This window comes from Ascaphus truei, chromosome 6 (genome assembly GCF_040206685.1).
Source record: "Ascaphus truei isolate aAscTru1 chromosome 6, aAscTru1.hap1, whole genome shotgun sequence".
Taxonomy (NCBI): domain Eukaryota; kingdom Metazoa; phylum Chordata; class Amphibia; order Anura; family Ascaphidae; genus Ascaphus; species Ascaphus truei.
Window position 1 is genome coordinate 11,729,754 of NC_134488.1, and position 18,949 is coordinate 11,748,702.

The following is an 18,949-nucleotide window of genomic DNA, read 5'->3' on the forward strand; positions in this document are numbered from 1 at the left end:
ACTAACTAACCCTTATTCATGAGAATACTAACATTGAAGTATTTAACTATGTATTTTGTCACATTGGATTGAGTATTTTTGACTTTTGTTGTATACACACACCGTGGGACAATACGCTGTGGACCTGCATATTAGATAGCGTCAAACAGAATGAGAATGATCCCACAGAACGCCTACATTCCTTTCCACATCCCACTTCCAGTTCTTCTCTGGAGAACGGGCAGCTGAAGAAGAGCCCTAAAGCTGGTATGAGGTTGTCCGTAGAGGAAAAGCATAGGAGATGTATCGTAGCGGTCTCTGTATGTTCTGTGGGGAGAGGGGACATTTGGCCCAAAAGTGTCCTGCTAAGGAGGGAATCTCCAGCACTTAGCGGCTGTGTAGGATTCCTCTGTAGGTGTTTCTGCTATTCCTCCTGTAAGATCCTGTAAACAGCACCTGATTCCTGTCAACATATCATGGGGAACTTCTTCCACGCATACACGGGCCTTTGTGGACTCTGGTGCTGCTGGCAACTTCATTGACTGAGCCTTCGCAGCATCTCACGTTATTCTCCTATGTCCCGAAAGAACTCAGTTGGCAGTAACCACTGTTGATGGGAGACCTGTTGTTCCAGGCACTATTATTCAGGAGACATTCCCGTTACTCATCATTGTGGGTATCCTTCACAAGGAAACTATCACCTTTAACGTCATCCACTCCCCAACCTACACTATCTTACTTGGCATTCCGCGGTTGCAGCAACATAACCCCAGTATTCACTGGTTAGATAAGGACATGGGGAAAATCCTGCACTGGGATATGCCTCCAAGTTCCTCATCCCATATTGGAGATTCACCATGCTCCCGACAATTCCGGTCCCTATCTCCCTAGCCCGTATCTGGACTACACCGATGTCTTTGATAAACTGGCAGAAGTATAACCCCCAAACAGGCCGTATTATTTATTTATAAAATACTTTACCAGGAAGAAATACATTGAGAGTTACCTCTCGTTTTCAAGTATGTCCTGGGCACAGAGTTTAAGACAAATAATACATGTTTACAAATACAGTTACATAAATGAGCAGGGTATACATTATATACAAGACATTGCATGCACAGTTAAAGATAATATAAATTATGGGTGTATGAAACAGTTACAGACCAGATTAAAATGTGTGACAGCCTTAGATTTGAAAGAACTTAAACTGGTGGTGGATGTAAGAGTCTCTGGTAAGTTGTTCCAGTTTTGGGGTGCACGGTAAGAGAAGGAGGAGCGGCCGGATACTTTGTTGAGCCTTGGGACCATGAACAGTCTTTTGGAGTCTGATCTCAGGTGATAAGTGCTGCATGTGGTAGGGGTGAGGAGCTTGTTCAGGTAGCTGGGTAGCTTGCCCATAAAGAATTTCAAAGGCAAGACAGGAAAGGTGAACTTTGCGCCTAGACTCGAGTGATGACCAATCTAGTTCTTTGAGCATTTCGCAGTGATGTGTGTTATAGTTGCATTGGAGAACAAAATGACAAATTGAATTGTAGAGGGTGTCAAGTTTGCTAAGGTGGGTTTGAGGTGCTGAGCCATATACTTTGTCTCCATAGTATCACTATCCCATCAATCTCCTGTCAGGATCTGTGCCTCCCTGTGGCCGTACCTATATGCTCTCTTAGCCTGAAGCCAAGGCTATGCATGAGTACATCCAGGAAAATCTTCAAAGGGGATTTATATGCAAGTCTAGTTCTCCTGCTGGATCTGAATTATTTTTTTGTTGAGAAGAAAGATGGCTCCCTAATGCTATGTATTGATTATCGGTGTCTGAAGAAATTCACCATAAAAAAAACATACCCGCTTCCTCTGATTTCTGAACTCTTTGAGCATCTGCGAGGTGCAACCATGTTTTACTAAATTGGACCTCCGCGGGGTTTATAATCTCATTCACATGTGGAAAGGTGACAAGTGGAAGACTGCCTTCAATACACGACATGGCCATTATGAATATCAAGTTATGCTCTTTGGCTTGTACAATGCTCCTGCCGTATTTCAAGACTTTTTATTGATAAAACCGTTTGTGACCACCTGGATCTCTTTTTCGGTTTACCTCAACAATATACTTATATTCTCCAATTCCATGGCCGAGTACTTGGAGCAGGTCAGGAAAGTGCTACAAAGGCTTCGAGACAACCACCTCTATGCCAAGATAGAAAACTATCAATTTGAACAAGAGAAATATGCCTTCCTTGGGTATATCATCTCCTCCAATGGCCTGGAAATGCACCCAATTAAGGTAGTAGCAGTTCTTGTATTGCCTTTACCTATAGGCTTCAAGCCCATACAACGCTTCTTGTAGTTCACCAAGTATTACAGGTGCTTTATCCTAACATTTTCCAGTGTGGTACTGTAGCTCCTATCACGATGCTGAACAAAAAAAAGCAGTGGTTGCCTTCAAATGGACTCCCGAAGCAATAGCAGCCTTCCAGAAACTCAAAACAGTGTTTTTGTTGGCACCTATCCTGATTCATCCCAATCCAACCAGGCCTTTTGTCCTTGAGGTCAATACCACTGATGTGAGGACAGGAACAGTTCTCTCTCAACATGAAAACTTTCAAGAAATATTACACACATGCGTCTTCTTTTCTAAGACACTTTCCGGTGCAGAGAGAACTTATGACATCGGGAACCGAGAGCTCCTCACCGTAAAGATGGCACTAAAAGAATGGCACCATCTTTTAGAAGGAACTAGTTCACCGATCACAAAAAACTGAACTACATAGAAGGAGCTAAGAGACTTGGGACACGCCATGCCAGATAGGCTCTATTATTTACTCGGTTCAATTTTATAATCTCCTTTCGTCCAGGCTTGAGGAACATTAAAGCTGAGGCCTTGTCCAGACAAGAAACCGTCGAGAATGATAAGGGCTCCATCGTTCCTCCTGCCAGCATCATCTCCTCGGTTTTATCCCCCCTGTTAAAAAAGATACTTCTAGCACAGTCGGAAGTCCCTGCCCAAGCACCGGTACCTCTTTCTATACTCTACATTCCTCAATGCCTCCGTAAAGAGGTTCTATGCTGGGGAAATCAATACAATTTCGTCGGCCTTCCTGGAGTGAAGAAAACATCTGAATATTTATCACGCATGTACTGGTGGCCGGAGATTCTGAGTGATGTCAAAGAGTTTGTGGCTGCCTATGCCACTTTTGCTCAAACCAAGGTACCCAGAGCTCTTCCCTGCATCTCACCCCTAACACTGCCAATCCAAGAAGGCCTTGGAACCATTTGCAATGGACTTTATTGTCAAACTACTGCCCTCTCAAGGCATGACTACTACTGTATTCTAGTAGTGGTCAATCATTTTACTAAGCAGGCTGATTTCATTCCCCTTAAAAAATTACCCTCTGCCTCTGAACGCTGGGGTATCCTTGGACATCGTTTTAGACTGGGGATTATGGGTACCACCCTGCCGTCATGCCCCTGGGGGCCCTTCGATGAATCTCGCATTCCAGTAATTCCATGATCTCTGGAAACAGGCCCACACCTCTCTCGCTAAAGAGGCCATTCTACACATAAGGTGACCACCTCCTCCCCTCAAATTAGGGATTGGGTCTGGCTCTCAACCAGGAATATTCACCCCACACTACTCTCAACCGAGCTCAATCCTAATTACATTGGTCCTCATAAAATTCAGAAGCAAATCAACACTGTAGCCTTCAAATTGGAACGCCCTGCCACTCTTAGAATACTGTCTATTTTTCATGTTTCTCTCCTCAAACCATACATGCGAAATTCCTTATCTTCCCCCATCTCCCCTCCCAGCTCTGTGATAGTGGAATGTCAGAAGGAATTTGAGATACAACCGATTTTGGACTCTTGGAGTTCTCATGGAAAACTCTAGTATCTTGTGCATTGGAAGGGGTATGACCCAGAGGAAAGATCTTGGGTGGATTCCAAGGACATCTACGCCCCTTTGATGGTCTGGGGTTTTCACAGAAAATTTCCACTCAAGCCTGCCTTGGATCACCCGGAGGTCGCTCCTGAGGAAGGGGGGAGGGAGGGGGGCGGGTGGGAGGAGGGGGGGGAGGGGTCACTATGAGTCTTCAGCTGCATCAGCACTCACATTGAAGCTATGACGTCCATTTTGTTCCCTGGCAGTCCTTTACTCGCTTCCACCCACACTGAGGCTGCAGGGTCACTGGCAGCCTGCCTATAAAGACTTCTTCCAGGATGTGCAAGAGCATAGTTCCTTTCTGGCTCCTGTGCTCCTGTTGATCTTCACCCTGCCTTGTTTCAAGCCTGTGACCCCCGACCTTGTACTTCTGCCGCCTGCCTTGACCATTGCCTGTGACCAGGACCTTGCTCCTTTGCAGGCTGTCTTGACTATTGCCCCAATTATCCTATTCTCGATTGAGGACTCTATCTCTCGGTTCAGGTCGGTGATCTATATCGTACCTCAGCCTTTGCAGTTCGCTATCTGTGTAGCAACGAGCATCGTTACATAGTGTAATTTAAGGATATTTAAAGTCAAACAATATCCATCTACATTTTGAAAATATGTATATAATTTGTACCATAGTGTGTGTGTGTGTGTGTTCGACAAACCTATACATTTGCACGCCCCGGGCGAGTGGATTTAACATCGTGGCGAGCTCCTATTGGCCCAAGCAGCACACGTGTGGTACTAGGTAGCGAGTAGATTTTTTTTGTTCGGCAAGTAGATTTTTTGGTGATTTGTCGAGCACTAATATATATATATATATATATATATATCCAAATAAAAGCATTTCGTTAGCCACAGAACGGTATCATCTATTTATTTTTTGATTATATATATATATATATATATACACATAGCAAATGGATATATATATATATATATATATATTATATATAAAATTAGCTTATTTTAAAAGTGGATTTCAGTGTGAAAAATTATAATCAGCTGTCTGAGCAATTGAAATTAAATACTGTAGCAGGAACAGAAAGTCCAAGATCCCCTCCAGTCCCAGGCCGTGAGATGAATAGCCCTACCAGCATATGTTATGTTGTGAATCGAAGGCCAAAACTCACACATTCAAGTCCTTATTTTACATACTTCAAAGCCGCTGTTCCAGATGTTTTCAGCTAACCCCCCCTATTAATGCGTATATTCAATATAAACTGACCAGCCATTTTGGATTATATACAGTAGATTATGACTTTACACTTTACCTGGTGTCTTCTTTATACCACTGGAAGTCAGCTAGCGGCACAGCTGAGGCCACACAGTGCAGAATGCCTTTTTGTCCAAGAGAAGCACCTGTGTTCCTGGCATCAGAGATATAGGGGGGATCTAAGAGACATTTAGAAATACTGTATTAAATTAACAATTAAGGCACTGATTAAATGGACAAAACATGGAAGATGAATTATACAGATGTCCTGATTTAGGAGCGATATAAGTACGCTGTGTGAGAAAAGCATAGAAGGATAAAGTGGCCAGTGAATGAGTGTGTGACAGAGACGCATGGAGAAAAACAAGCAGAGGAATAGGGGGGCACAGAATGAAGGGAATGCAGACTGAGCCGGAAGACACAAGTCGAAGGGATACATATGGAAATGCAGGACAAGGTGAAACGAAGATGCATGATAATGCAAAGAACAGGAAAACTGGCACTATAAAGGCAGCAGACAAGGGAGGACATGCAGATGCAGAACAACTGAGGGCGTAGGCATGCAAGACTGAGGACACAAACTCCTGTCAAAGGGGCGTATATATGAAATGCAAGAGGATACTTTGGGAAAAATGGAGACAGAGGTCAAGAGGGGAGATAGAAAAGTAGGGTGAAGACACAAGACACCGACAAGGCCCAGGAAGCAGACAAGACATACACAGGGCAAAGAGATAACATGTAGACCTAGGGTGAAAGTGACAATCCTGACTAATCGCGTTAAGGCAAAGTTCCACTGGAGGGCATAATACATACTGTTAGGTGGCACACGTGTTAATTGAGAGATGCATAGTGGCCCACAGATACAAGGCAAAGGGGGTACAGAGATGCAAAGTTAAGCTCCCAAATATAGAGGTATATGATGAACTGCATAGTGGTGGAATCATAAAGAGGCATAATATGGTCGGATCATGGAGAGACAGGGTGAGATGGGTGCAGAGAAGCACAGAGACAGGGTGAGGTGGGTGCAGAGAAGCACAGAGACAGGGTGAGATGGGTGCAGAGAAGCACAGAGACAGGGTGAGGTGGGTGCAGAGAAGCACAGAGACAGGGTGAGATGGGTGCAGAGAAGCACAGAGACAGGGTGAGGTGGGTGCAGAGAAGCACAGAGACAGGGTGAGATGGGTGCAGAGAAGCACAGAGACAGGGTGAGGTGGGTGCAGAGAAGCACAGAGACAGGGTGAGATCGGTGCAGAGAAGCACAGAGACAGGGTGAGATGGGTGTAGAGAAGCACAGAGACAGGGTGAGATGGGTGCAGAGAAGCACAGAGACAGGGTGAGATGGGTGCAGAGAAGCACAGAGACAGGGTGAGGTGGTTGCAGAGAAGCACAGAGACAGGGAAAGGTATGTGCAGGGACAACAGGTGTGAATTGCTGAATTGCAGAGTCAGGGAGAGAAAATCACACGGTGAGGATTAAAGAGACTGGCAGGATGTTAGAGGGATACAGAGTAACAGAAGGGAGTATGTAGGAATGCAATACAGATACAACTAGCTATGGCTGAAAATGTCCCATTAATCGTCTCCTTGGAGCCCAAATCCCCTTTACTCAAAACACCCCTTTACTCTGTACTACTTTCCATTATCATACATCGCTAATACACTTACAGTTGACGGTGACCCTAACCCTGCGGACATCAGGCACTGATACATCATTGAATGCGCTGCATTCGTATTGTCCGGACTGCTCCCTGGTGATCCCTGTGATTTCCAGATGCTCTTCCTCACTCATGCTACGAGCTGCAAGAGAGCAGAGAACATCGTATTCATGGGAAACAGTGACCCAGCAATGTTCATTCAGTGTTAATGATCAAACTAATATTGATGCAGTCAATTTACTCCTAATCAACCATTCCCCATAAGAGGCACTATTGGAACAGAACTTGCATAACATGAGGTGACCACACACAAAATTAGACACAACATACACTGAGTCTCAGACAAACAGCACAACACAAATAAAGTACACAGATGTGAGTATATACAGAAGAACACATAGGCAGTATCAAGTCTGTGAATAGACTAGAAGTGTCAAGTACATTTTGAGTCTCTGAGTGAGTTAGGGGACATGTTATAGAAGTCACTGGAGAGGGGTTTTATTTTGCATATTAATATAATAACATGTTCCACTAATCAATGCTATTTTTCTTTCTCTATTAAATCTGCCATGCATGAACGTATGCACAAATCACTGTGTGTGGGTGTGTAAGAAATAGGTGCAAAGACAAATGATATAATATTAGCAACTTTGTTACACTTAACACCTGAGCATTTTTATTTGAAGGAAAGTCAATGTGCAAATAGCAGCAGTTTGAAACATAACTAGCACCACAGACACAAATATATCTACAGCATACAAGCCACATAAACACAGAGACACGTGTGCAGGTCTGTATGTGCAGCATACAAGCCACATACACACAGAGACACGTGTGCAGGTCTGTATGTGCAGCATACAAGCCACATACACACAGAGACACGTGTGCAGGTCTGTATGTGCAGCATACAAGCCACATACACACAGAGACACGTGTGCAGGTCTGTATGTGCAAGGGCTGGGTGACATTCTCCAGGACTGCAGCAGGGAAGGATTGAAGTGATGCTTTGCAAGTGCATAAACGTGAAGGAGATAATCAGTGATCTAGTGACGCTCTGCAGCTCTACAGCACGGGAGGTATTTAGTGATGTTCTAGCAGGGGAGGGAATGTAAGGGATATTAGGGAGATGGGAGCAGTGTAGGTGAGAGTGATGGGATGAGGGGTGGATGGATGAGGGGGATGTTAGGGAGATGGGAGCAGTGTAGATGAGAGTGATGGGGTGAGGGGTGGATGGATGAGGAGGATATTAGGGAGATGGGAGCAGTGTAGGTGAGAGTGATGGGATGAGGGGTGGATGGATGAGGAGGATGTTAGGGAGATGGGAGCAGTATAGATGAGAGTGATGGGGTGAGGGGTGGATGGATGAGGAGGATATTAGGGAGATGGGAGCAGTGTAGGTGAGAGTGATGGGATGAGGGGTGGATGGATGAGGGGGATGTTAGGGAGATGGAGCAGTGTAGATGAGATTGATGGGGTGAGGGGTGGATGGATGAGGAGGATATTAGGGAGATGGGAGCAGTGTAGGTGAGAGTGATGGGATGAGGGGTGGATGGATGAGGAGGATGTTAGGGAGATGGGAGCAGTGTAGGTGAGAGTGATGGGGTGAGAGGTGGATGGATGAGGAGGATGTTAGGGGGATGGGAGCAGTGTAGGTGAGAGTGATGGGGTGAGAGGTGGATGGATGAGGAGGATGTTAGGGGGATGGGAGCAGTGTAGGTGAGAGTGATGGGATGGGAGGTGGATGGATGAGGGGGATGTTAGGGAGATGGGAGCAGTCTAGGTGAGAGGTGGATGTTAGGGGGATGGGAGCAGTGTAGGTGAGAGTGATGGGATGAGGGGTGGATGGATGAGGGGGATGTTAGGGAGATGGGAGAAGTGTAGGTGAGAGTGATGGGGTGAGGGGTGGATGGATGAGGGGGATGTTAGGGGGATGGGAGCAGTGTAGGTGAGAGTGATGGGATTAGGGGTGGATGGATGAGGGGGATGTTAGGGAGATGGGAGCAGTGTAGGTGAGAGTGATGGGATGAGGGGTGGATGGATGAGGGGGATGTTAGGGGGATGGGAGCATTCTAGGTGAGAGGTGGATGTTAGGGGGATGGGAGCAGTGTAGGTGAGAGTGATGGGATGAGGGGTGGATGGATGAGGGGGATGTTAGGGGGATGGGAGCAGTGTAGGTGAGAGTGATGGGATGAGGGGTGGATGGATGAGGGGGATGTTAGGGGGATGGGAGCAGTGTAGGTGAGAGTGATGAGATGAGGGTTGGATGGATGAGGGGGATGTTAGGGAGATGGAGCAGTGTAGATGAGAGTGATGGGATGAGGGGTGGATGGATGAGAGGGATGTTAGGGAGATGGAGCAGTGTAGATGAGAGTGATGGGGTGAGGGGTGGATGGATGAGGAGGATGTTAGGGAGATGGGAGCAGTGTAGATGAGAGTGATGGGGTGAGGGGTGGATGGATGAGGAGGATATTAGGGAGATGGGAGCAGTGTAGGTGAGAGTGATGGGATGAGGGGTGGATGGATGAGGAGGATGTTAGGGAGATGGGAGCAGTATAGATGAGAGTGATGGGGTGAGGGGTGGATGGATGAGGGGGATGTTAGGGAGATGGGAGCAGTGTAGGTGAGAGTGATGGGGTGAGGGGGATGTTAGGGAAATGGGAGCAGTGTAGGTGAGAGTGATGGGATGAGGGGTGGATGGATGAGGAGGATGTTAGGGAGATGAGCAGTGTAGATGAGAGTGATGGGATGAGGGGTGGATGGATGAGGAGGATGTTAGGGGGATGGGAGCATTCTAGGTAAGAGGAGGATGTTAGGGGGATGGGAGCAGTGTAGGTGAGAGTGATGGGATGAGGGGTGAATGGATGAGGGGGATGTTAGGGAGATGGGAGCAGTGTACGTGAGAGTGATGAGATGAGGGGTGGATGGATGAGGAGGATGTTAGGGGGATGGGAGCAGTGTAGGTGAGAGTGATTGGGTGAGGGGTGGATGGGTGAGGGGTGGATGGATGAGGGGGATGTTAGGGAGATGGGAGCAGTGTAGATGAGAGTGATGGGATGAGGGGTGGATGGATGAGGGGGATGTTAGGGAGATGGGAGCAGTGTAGGTGAGAGTGATGGGATGAGGAGTGGATGGATGAGGGGGATGTTAGTGAGATGGGAGCAGTGTAGATGAGAGTGATGGGATGAGGGGTGGATGGATGATGGTGATGTTAGGGAGATGGATCAGTGTAGGTGAGAGTGATGGGATGAGGAGTGGATGGATGAGGGGATGTAGGGAGATGAAGCAGTGTAGGTGAGAGTGATGGGATGAGGGGTGGATGGATGAGGGGGATGTTAGGGAGATGGAGCAGTGTAGGTGAGAGTGATGGGATGAGGGGTGGGTGGATGAGGGGGATGTTAGGGGGGTGGAGCAGTGTAGATGAGAGTGATGGGATGAGGGGTGGATGGATGAGGAGGATGTTAGGGGGATGGGAGCAGTCTAGGTGAGAGGTGGATGTTAGGGGGATGGGAGCAGTGTAGGTGAGAGTGATGGGATGGGAGGTGGATGGATGAGGGGGATGTTAGGGAGATGGGAGCAGTGTAGGTGAGAGTGATGGGGTGAGAGGTGGATGGATGAGGAGGATGTTAGGGGGATGGGAGCAGTCTAGGTGAGAGGTGGATGTTAGGGGGATGGGAGCAGTGTAGGTGAGAGTGATGGGATGAGGGGTGGATGGATGAGGGGGATGTTAGGGAGATGGAGCAGGGTAGATGAGAGTGATGGGATGAGGGGTGGATGGATGAGGGGGATGTTAGGGAGATGGAGCAGTGTAGATGAGAGTGATGGGATAAGGGGTGGATGGATGAGGAGGATGTTAGGGGGGTGGGAGCAGTCTAGGTGAGAGTGATGGGATGGGAGGTGGATGGATGAGGGGGATGTTAGGGAGATGGGAGCAGTGTAGGTGAGAGTGATGAGATGAGGGGTGGATGGATGAGGAGGATGTTAGGGGGATGGGAGCAGTGTAGGTGAGAGTGATTGGGTGAGGGGTGGATGGGTGAGGGGTGGATGGATGAGGGTGATGTTAGGGAGATGGGAGCAGTGTAGATGAGAGTGATGGGGTGAGGGGTGGATGGATGAGGGGGATGTTAGGGAGATGGGAGCAGTGTAGGTGAGAGTGATGGGATGAGGAGTGGATGGATGAGGAGGATGTTAGGGGGATGGGAGCAGTCTAGGTGAGAGTGATCGGATGGGAGGTGGATGGATGAGGGGGATGTTAGGGAGATGGGAGCAGTGTAGGTGAGAGTGATGAGATGAGGGGTGGATGGATGAGGAGGATGTTAGGGGGATGGGAGCAGTGTAGGTGAGAGTGATTGGGTGGGAGGTGGATGGATGAGGGGGATGTTAGGGAGATGGGAGCAGTGTAGGTGAGAGTGATGGGGTGAGAGGTGGATGGATGAGGAGGATGTTAGGGGGATGGGAGCAGTCTAGGTGAGAGGTGGATGTTAGGGGGATGGGAGCAGTGTAGGTGAGAGTGATGGGATGAGGGGTGGATGGATGAGGGGGATGTTAGGGAGATGGAGCAGGGTAGATGAGAGTGATGGGATGAGGGGTGGATGGATGAGGGGGATGTTAGGGAGATGGAGCAGTGTAGATGAGAGTGATGGGATAAGGGGTGGATGGATGAGGAGGATGTTAGGGGGATGGGAGCAGTCTAGGTGAGAGTGATGGGATGGGAGGTGGATGGATGAGGGGGATGTTAGGGAGATGGGAGCAGTGTAGGTGAGAGTGATGAGATGAGGGGTGGATGGATGAGGAGGATGTTAGGGGGATGGGAGCAGTGTAGGTGAGAGTGATTGGGTGAGGGGTGGATGGGTGAGGGGTGGATGGATGAGGGTGATGTTAGGGAGATGGGAGCAGTGTAGATGAGAGTGATGGGGTGAGGGGTGGATGGATGAGGGGGATGTTAGGGAGATGGGAGCAGTGTAGGTGAGAGTGATGGGATGAGGAGTGGATGGATGAGGAGGATGTTAGGGGGATGGGAGCAGTCTAGGTGAGAGTGATCGGATGGGAGGTGGATGGATGAGGGGGATGTTAGGGAGATGGGAGCAGTGTAGGTGAGAGTGATGAGATGAGGGGTGGATGGATGAGGAGGATGTTAGGGGGATGGGAGCAGTGTAGGTGAGAGTGATTGGGTGAGGGGTGGATGGGTGAGGGGTGGATGGATGAGGGTGATGTTAGGGAGATGGGAGCAGTGTAGATGAGAGTGATTGGGTGAGGGGTGGATGGATGAGGGGGATGTTAGGGAGATGGGAGCAGTGTAGGTGAGAGTGATGGGATGAGGAGTGGATGGATGAGGGGGATGTTAGGGGGATGGGAGCAGTCTAGGTGAGAGTGATGGGATGGGAGGTGGATGGATGAGGGGGATGTTATGGAGATGGGAGCAGTGTAGATGAGAGTGATGGGGTGAGGGGTGGATGGATGAGGGGGATGTTAGGGAGATGGGAGCAGTGTAGGTGAGAGTGATGGGATGAGGAGTGGATGGATGAGGGGGATGTTAGGGAGATGGGAGCAGTGTAGATGAGAGTGATGGGATGAGGGGTGGATGGATGATGGTGATGTTAGGGAGATGGGATCAGTGTAGGTGAGAGTGATGGGATGAGGAGTGGATGGATGAGGGGATGTTAGGGAGATGGAGCAGTGTAGGTGAGAGTGATGGGATGAGGGGTGGATGGATGAAAGGGATGTTAGGGAGATGGAGCAGTGTAGGTGAGAGTGACGGGATGAGGAGTGGACGGATGAGGGGGATATTAGGGAGATGGGAGCAGTGTAGATGAGAGTGATGGGGTGAGGGGTGGATGGATGAGGGGGATGTTAGGGAGATGGAGCAGTGTAGATGAGAGTGATGGGATGAGGGGTGGATGGATGAGAGGGATGTTAGGGAGATGGAGCAGTGTAGATGAGAGTGATGGGATGAGGGGTGGATGGATGAGAGGGATGTTAGGGAGATGGAGCAGTGTAGATGAGAGTGATGTGGTGAGGGGTGGATGGATGAGGAGGACGTTAGGGAGATGGGAGCAGTGTAGATGAGAGTGATGGGGTGAGGGGTGGATGGATGAGGAGGATATTAGGGAGATGGGAGCAGTGTAGGTGAGAGTGATGGGATGAGGGGTGGATGGATGAGGAGGATGTTAGGGAGATGGGAGCAGTGTAGATGAGTGATGGGGTGAGGGGTGGATGGATGAGGAGGATATTAGGGAGATGGGAGCAGTGTAGGTGAGAGTGATGGGATGAGGGGTGGATGGATGAGGGGGATGTTAGGGAGATGGAGCAGTGTAGATGAGATTGATGGGGTGAGGGGTGGATGGATGAGGAGGATATTAGGGAGATGGGAGCAGTGTAGGTGAGAGTGATGGGATGAGGGGTGGATGGATGAGGAGGATGTTAGGGAGATGGGAGCAGTGTAGGTGAGAGTGATGGGGTGAGAGGTGGATGGATGAGGAGGATGTTAGGGGGATGGGAGCAGTGTAGGTGAGAGTGATGGGATGGGAGGTGGATGGATGAGGGGGATGTTAGGGAGATGGGAGCAGTCTAGGTGAGAGGTGGATGTTAGGGGGATGGGAGCAGTGTAGGTGAGAGTGATGGGGTGAGGGGTGGATGGATGAGGGGGATGTTAGGGGGATGGGAGCAGTGTAGGTGAGAGTGATGGGATTAGGGGTGGATGGATGAGGGGGATGTTAGGGAGATGGGAGCAGTGTAGGTGAGAGTGATGGGATGAGGGGTGGATGGATGAGGGGGATGTTAGGGGGATGGGAGCATTCTAGGTGAGAGGTGGATGTTAGGGGGATGGGAGCAGTGTAGGTGAGAGTGATGGGATGAGGGGTGGATGGATGAGGGGGATGTTAGGGGGATGGGAGCAGTGTAGGTGAGAGTGATGGGATGAGGGGTGGATGGATGAGGGGGATGTTAGGGGGATGGGAGCAGTGTAGGTGAGAGTGATGGGATGAGGGGTGGATGGATGAGGGGGATGTTAGGGAGATGGGAGCAGTGTAGGTGAGAGTGATGGGGTGATGGGGATGTTAGGGAAATGGGAGCAGTGTAGGTGAGAGTGATGGGATGAGGGTTGGATGGATGAGGAGGATGTTAGGGAGATGAGCAGTGTAGATGAGAGTGATGGGATGAGGGGTGGATGGATGAGGAGGATGTTAGGGGGATGGGAGCATTCTAGGTGAGAGGAGGATGTTAGGGGGATGGGAGCAGTGTAGGTGAGAGTGATGGGATGAGGGGTGGATGGATGAGGGGGTTGTTAGGGAGATGGGAGCAGTGTAGGTGAGAGTGATGAGATGAGGGGTGGATGGATGAGGAGGATGTTAGGGGGATGGGAGCAGTGTAGGTGAGAGTGATTGGGTGAGGGGTGGATGGGTGAGGGGTGGATGGATGAGGGGGATGTTAGGGAGATGGGAGCAGTGTAGATGAGAGTGATGGGATGAGGGGTGGATGGATGAGGGGGATGTTAGGGAGATGGGAGCAGTGTAGGTGAGAGTGATGGGATGAGGAGTGGATGGATGAGGGGGATGTTAGGGAGATGGGAGCAGTGTAGATGAGAGTGATGGGATGAGGGGTGGATGGATGATGGTGATGTTAGGGAGATGGGATCAGTGTAGGTGAGAGTGATGGGATGAGGAGTGGATGGATGAGGGGATGTAGGGAGATGAAGCAGTGTAGGTGAGAGTGATGGGATGAGGGGTGGATGGATGAGGGGGATGTTAGGGAGATGGAGCAGTGTAGGTGAGAGTGATGGGATGAGGGGTGGGTGGATGAGGGGGATGTTAGGGGGGTGGAGCAGTGTAGATGAGAGTGATGGGATGAGGGGTGGATGGATGAGGAGGATGTTAGGGGGATGGGAGCAGTCTAGGTGAGAGGTGGATGTTAGGGGGATGGGAGCAGTGTAGGTGAGAGTGATGGGGTGAGAGGTGGATGGATGAGGAGGATGTTAGGGGGATGGGAGCAGTCTAGGTGAGAGGTGGATGTTAGGGGGATGGGAGCAGTGTAGGTGAGAGTGATGGGATGAGGGGTGGATGGATGAGGGGGATGTTAGGGAGATGGAGCAGGGTAGATGAGAGTGATGGGATGAGGGGTGGATGGATGAGGGGGATGTTAGGGAGATGGAGCAGTGTAGATGAGAGTGATGGGATGAGGGGTGGATGGATGAGGAGGATGTTAGGGGGATGGGAGCAGTCTAGGTGAGAGTGATGGGATGGGAGGTGGATGGATGAGGGGGATGTTAGGGAGATGGGAGCAGTGTAGGTGAGAGTGATGAGATGAGGGGTGGATGGATGAGGAGGATGTTAGGGGGATGGGAGCAGTGTAGGTGAGAGTGATTGGGTGAGGGGTGGATGGGTGAGGGGTGGATGGATGAGGGTGATGTTAGGGAGATGGGAGCAGTGTAGATGAGAGTGATGGGGTGAGGGGTGGATGGGTGAGGGGGATGTTAGGGAGATGGGAGCAGTGTAGGTGAGAGTGATGGGATGAGGAGTGGATGGATGAGGAGGATGTTAGGGGGATGGGAGCAGTCTAGGTGAGAGTGATGGGATGGGAGGTGGATGGATGAGGGGGATGTTAGGGAGATGGGAGCAGTGTAGGTGAGAGTGATGAGATGAGGGGTGGATGGATGAGGAGGATGTTAGGGGGATGGGAGCAGTGTAGGTGAGAGTGATTGGGTGAGGGGTGGATGGGTGAGGGGTGGATGGATGAGGGTGATGTTAGGGAGATGGGAGCAGTGTAGATGAGAGTGATGGGGTGAGGGGTGGATGGATGAGGGGGATGTTAGGGAGATGGGAGCAGTGTAGGTGAGAGTGATGGGATGAGGAGTGGATGGATGAGGGGGATGTTAGGGGGATGGGAGCAGTCTAGGTGAGAGTGATGGGATGGGAGGTGGATGGATGAGGGGGATGTTATGGAGATGGGAGCAGTGTAGATGAGAGTGATGGTGTGAGGGTTGGATGGATGAGGGGGATGTTAGGGAGATGGGAGCAGTGTAATTGAGAGTGATGGGATGAGGAGTGGATGGATGAGGGGGATGTTAGGGAGATGGGAGCAGTGTAGATGAGAGTGATGGGATGAGGGGTGGATGGATGATGGTGATGTTAGGGAGATGGGATCAGTGTAGGTGAGAGTGATGGGATGAGGAGTGGATGGATGAGGGGATGTTAGGGAGATGGAGCAGTGTAGGTGAGAGTGATGGGATGAAGGGTGGATGGATGAAAGGGATGTTAGGGAGATGGAGCAGTGTAGGTGAGAGTGACGGGATGAGGAGTGGACGGATGAGGGGGATATTAGGGAGATGGGAGCAGTGTAGATGAGAGTGATGGGGTGAGGGGTGGATGGATGAGGGGGATGTTAGGGAGATGGGAGCAGTGTAGGTGAGAGTGATGGGATGAGGTGTGGATGGATGAGGGGAATGTTAGGGAGATGGGAGTAGTGTAGGTGAGAGTGATGAGGTGAGGGGTGGATGGATAAGGAGGATGTTAGGGGGATGGAGCAGTGTAGGTGAGAGTGATGGGGTGAGGGGTGGATGGATGAGGAGGACGTTAGGGGGATGGGAGCAGTGTAGATGAGAGTGATGGGATGAGGGGTGGATGGATGAGGAGGATGTTAGGGGGATGGGAGCAGTGTAGGTGAGAGTGATGGGGTGAGAGGTGGATGGATGAGGAGGATGTTAGGGGGATGGGAGCAGTGTAGGTGAGTGATGGGGTGAGGGGTGGATGGATGAGGAGGATATTAGGGAGATGGGAGCAGTGTAGGTGAGAGTGATGGGATGAGGGGTGGATGGATGAGGGGGATGTTAGGGAGATGGAGCAGTGTAGATGAGATTGATGGGGTGAGGGGTGGATGGATGAGGAGGATATTAGGGAGATGGGAGCAGTGTAGGTGAGAGTGATGGGATGAGGGGTGGATGGATGAGGAGGATGTTAGGGAGATGGGAGCAGTGTAGGTGAGAGTGATGGGGTGAGAGGTGGATGGATGAGGAGGATGTTAGGGGGATGGGAGCAGTGTAGGTGAGAGTGATGGGATGGGAGGTGGATGGATGAGGGGGATGTTAGGGAGATGGGAGCAGTCTAGGTGAGAGGTGGATGTTAGGGGGATGGGAGCAGTGTAGGTGAGAGTGATGGGGTGAGGGGTGGATGGATGAGGGGGATGTTAGGGGGATGGGAGCAGTGTAGGTGAGAGTGATGGGATTAGGGGTGGATGGATGAGGGGGATGTTAGGGAGATGGGAGCAGTGTAGGTGAGAGTGATGGGATGAGGGGTGGATGGATGAGGGGGATGTTAGGGGGATGGGAGCATTCTAGGTGAGAGGTGGATGTTAGGGGGATGGGAGCAGTGTAGGTGAGAGTGATGGGATGAGGGGTGGATGGATGAGGGGGATGTTAGGGGGATGGGAGCAGTGTAGGTGAGAGTGATGGGATGAGGGGTGGATGGATGAGGGGGATGTTAGGGGGATGGGAGCAGTGTAGGTGAGAGTGATGGGATGAGGGGTGGATGGATGAGGGGGATGTTAGGGAGATGGGAGCAGTGTAGGTGAGAGTGATGGGGTGATGGGGATGTTAGGGAAATGGGAGCAGTGTAGGTGAGAGTGATGGGATGAGGGGTGGATGGATGAGGAGGATGTTAGGGAGATGAGCAGCGTAGATGAGAGTGATGGGATGAGGGGTGGATGGATGAGGAGGATGTTAGGGGGATGGGAGCATTCTAGGTGAGAGGAGGATGTTAGGGGGATGGGAGCAGTGTAGGTGAGAGTGATGGGATGAGGGGTGGATGGATGAGGGGGTTGTTAGGGAGATGGGAGCAGTGTAGGTGAGAGTGATGGGATGAGGAGTGGATGGATGAGGAGGATGTTAGGGGGATGGGAGCAGTCTAGGTGAGAGTGATGGGATGGGAGGTGGATGGATGAGGGGGATGTTAGGGAGATGGGAGCAGTGTAGGTGAGAGTGATGAGATGAGGGGTGGATGGATGAGGAGGATGTTAGGGGGATGGGAGCAGTGAAGGTGAGAGTGATTGGGTGAGGGGTGGATGGGTGAGGGGTGGATGGATGAGGGTGATGTTAGGGAGATGGGAGCAGTGTAGATGAGAGTGATGGGGTGAGGGGTGGATGGATGAGGGGGATGTTAGGGAGATGGGAGCAGTGTAGGTGAGAGTGATGGGATGAGGAGTGGATGGATGAGGGGGATGTTAGGGGGATGGGAGCAGTCTAGGTGAGAGTGATGGGATGGGAGGTGGATGGATGAGGGGGATGTTATGGAGATGGGAGCAGTGTAGATGAGAGTGATGGTGTGAGGGTTGGATGGATGAGGGGGATGTTAGGGAGATGGGAGCAGTGTAATTGAGAGTGATGGGATGAGGAGTGGATGGATGAGGGGGATGTTAGGGAGATGGGAGCAGTGTAGATGAGAGTGATGGGATGAGGGGTGGATGGATGATGGTGATGTTAGGGAGATGGGATCAGTGTAGGTGAGAGTGATGGGATGAGGAGTGGATGGATGAGGGGATGTTAGGGAGATGGAGCAGTGTAGGTGAGAGTGATGGGATGAAGGGTGGATGGATGAAAGGGATGTTAGGGAGATGGAGCAGTGTAGGTGAGAGTGACGGGATGAGGAGTGGACGGATGAGGGGGATATTAGGGAGATGGGAGCAGTGTAGATGAGAGTGATGGGGTGAGGGGTGGATGGATGAGGGGGATGTTAGGGAGATGGGAGAAGTGTAGGTGAGAGTGATGGGATGAGGTGTGGATGGATGAGGGGAATGTTAGGGAGATGGGAGTAGTGTAGGTGAGAGTGATGAGGTGAGGGGTGGATGGATAAGGAGGATGTTAGGGGGATGGAGCAGTGTAGGTGAGAGTGATGGGGTGAGGGGTGGATGGATGAGGAGGACGTTAGGGGGATGGGAGCAGTGTAGATGAGAGTGATGGGATGAGGGGTGGATTGATGAGGGGGATGTTAGGGAGATGGGAGCAGTGTAGGTGAGAGTGATGGGATGAAGGGTGGATGGATGAGGGGGATGTTAGGGGGATGGAGCAGTGTAGGTGAGAGTGATGGGGTGAGGGGTGGATGGATGAGGGGGATGTTAGGGAGAGGGGGATGTTAGGGAGAGGGAGCAGTGTAGGTGAGAGTGATGGGGGGAGGGGTGGATGGATGAGGAGGATGTT

At 50.6% G+C, this 18,949-nt stretch overlaps 1 protein-coding gene across 2 annotated transcripts in view; it reads right to left on the reverse strand.

The window, feature by feature from the left end:
• Positions 1 to 5,139: 5,139 nt before the first annotated feature.
• The window catches only part of LOC142496660 (opioid-binding protein/cell adhesion molecule homolog), a 655,940-nt gene continuing 642,130 nt past the window's right edge, over positions 5,140 to 18,949 (reverse strand). For both annotated transcript variants that reach the window (XM_075603366.1, XM_075603367.1), the window contains exons 5-6: positions 6,782 to 6,913; positions 5,140 to 5,296 (exon numbers count right to left, since the gene is read on the reverse strand). In XM_075603366.1, coding sequence (XP_075459481.1) covers positions 5,172 to 5,296; positions 6,782 to 6,913 — 257 coding nt within the window. In that variant the 3' untranslated portion in view covers positions 5,140 to 5,171. The remainder of the gene's footprint in view (positions 5,297 to 6,781; positions 6,914 to 18,949) is intronic.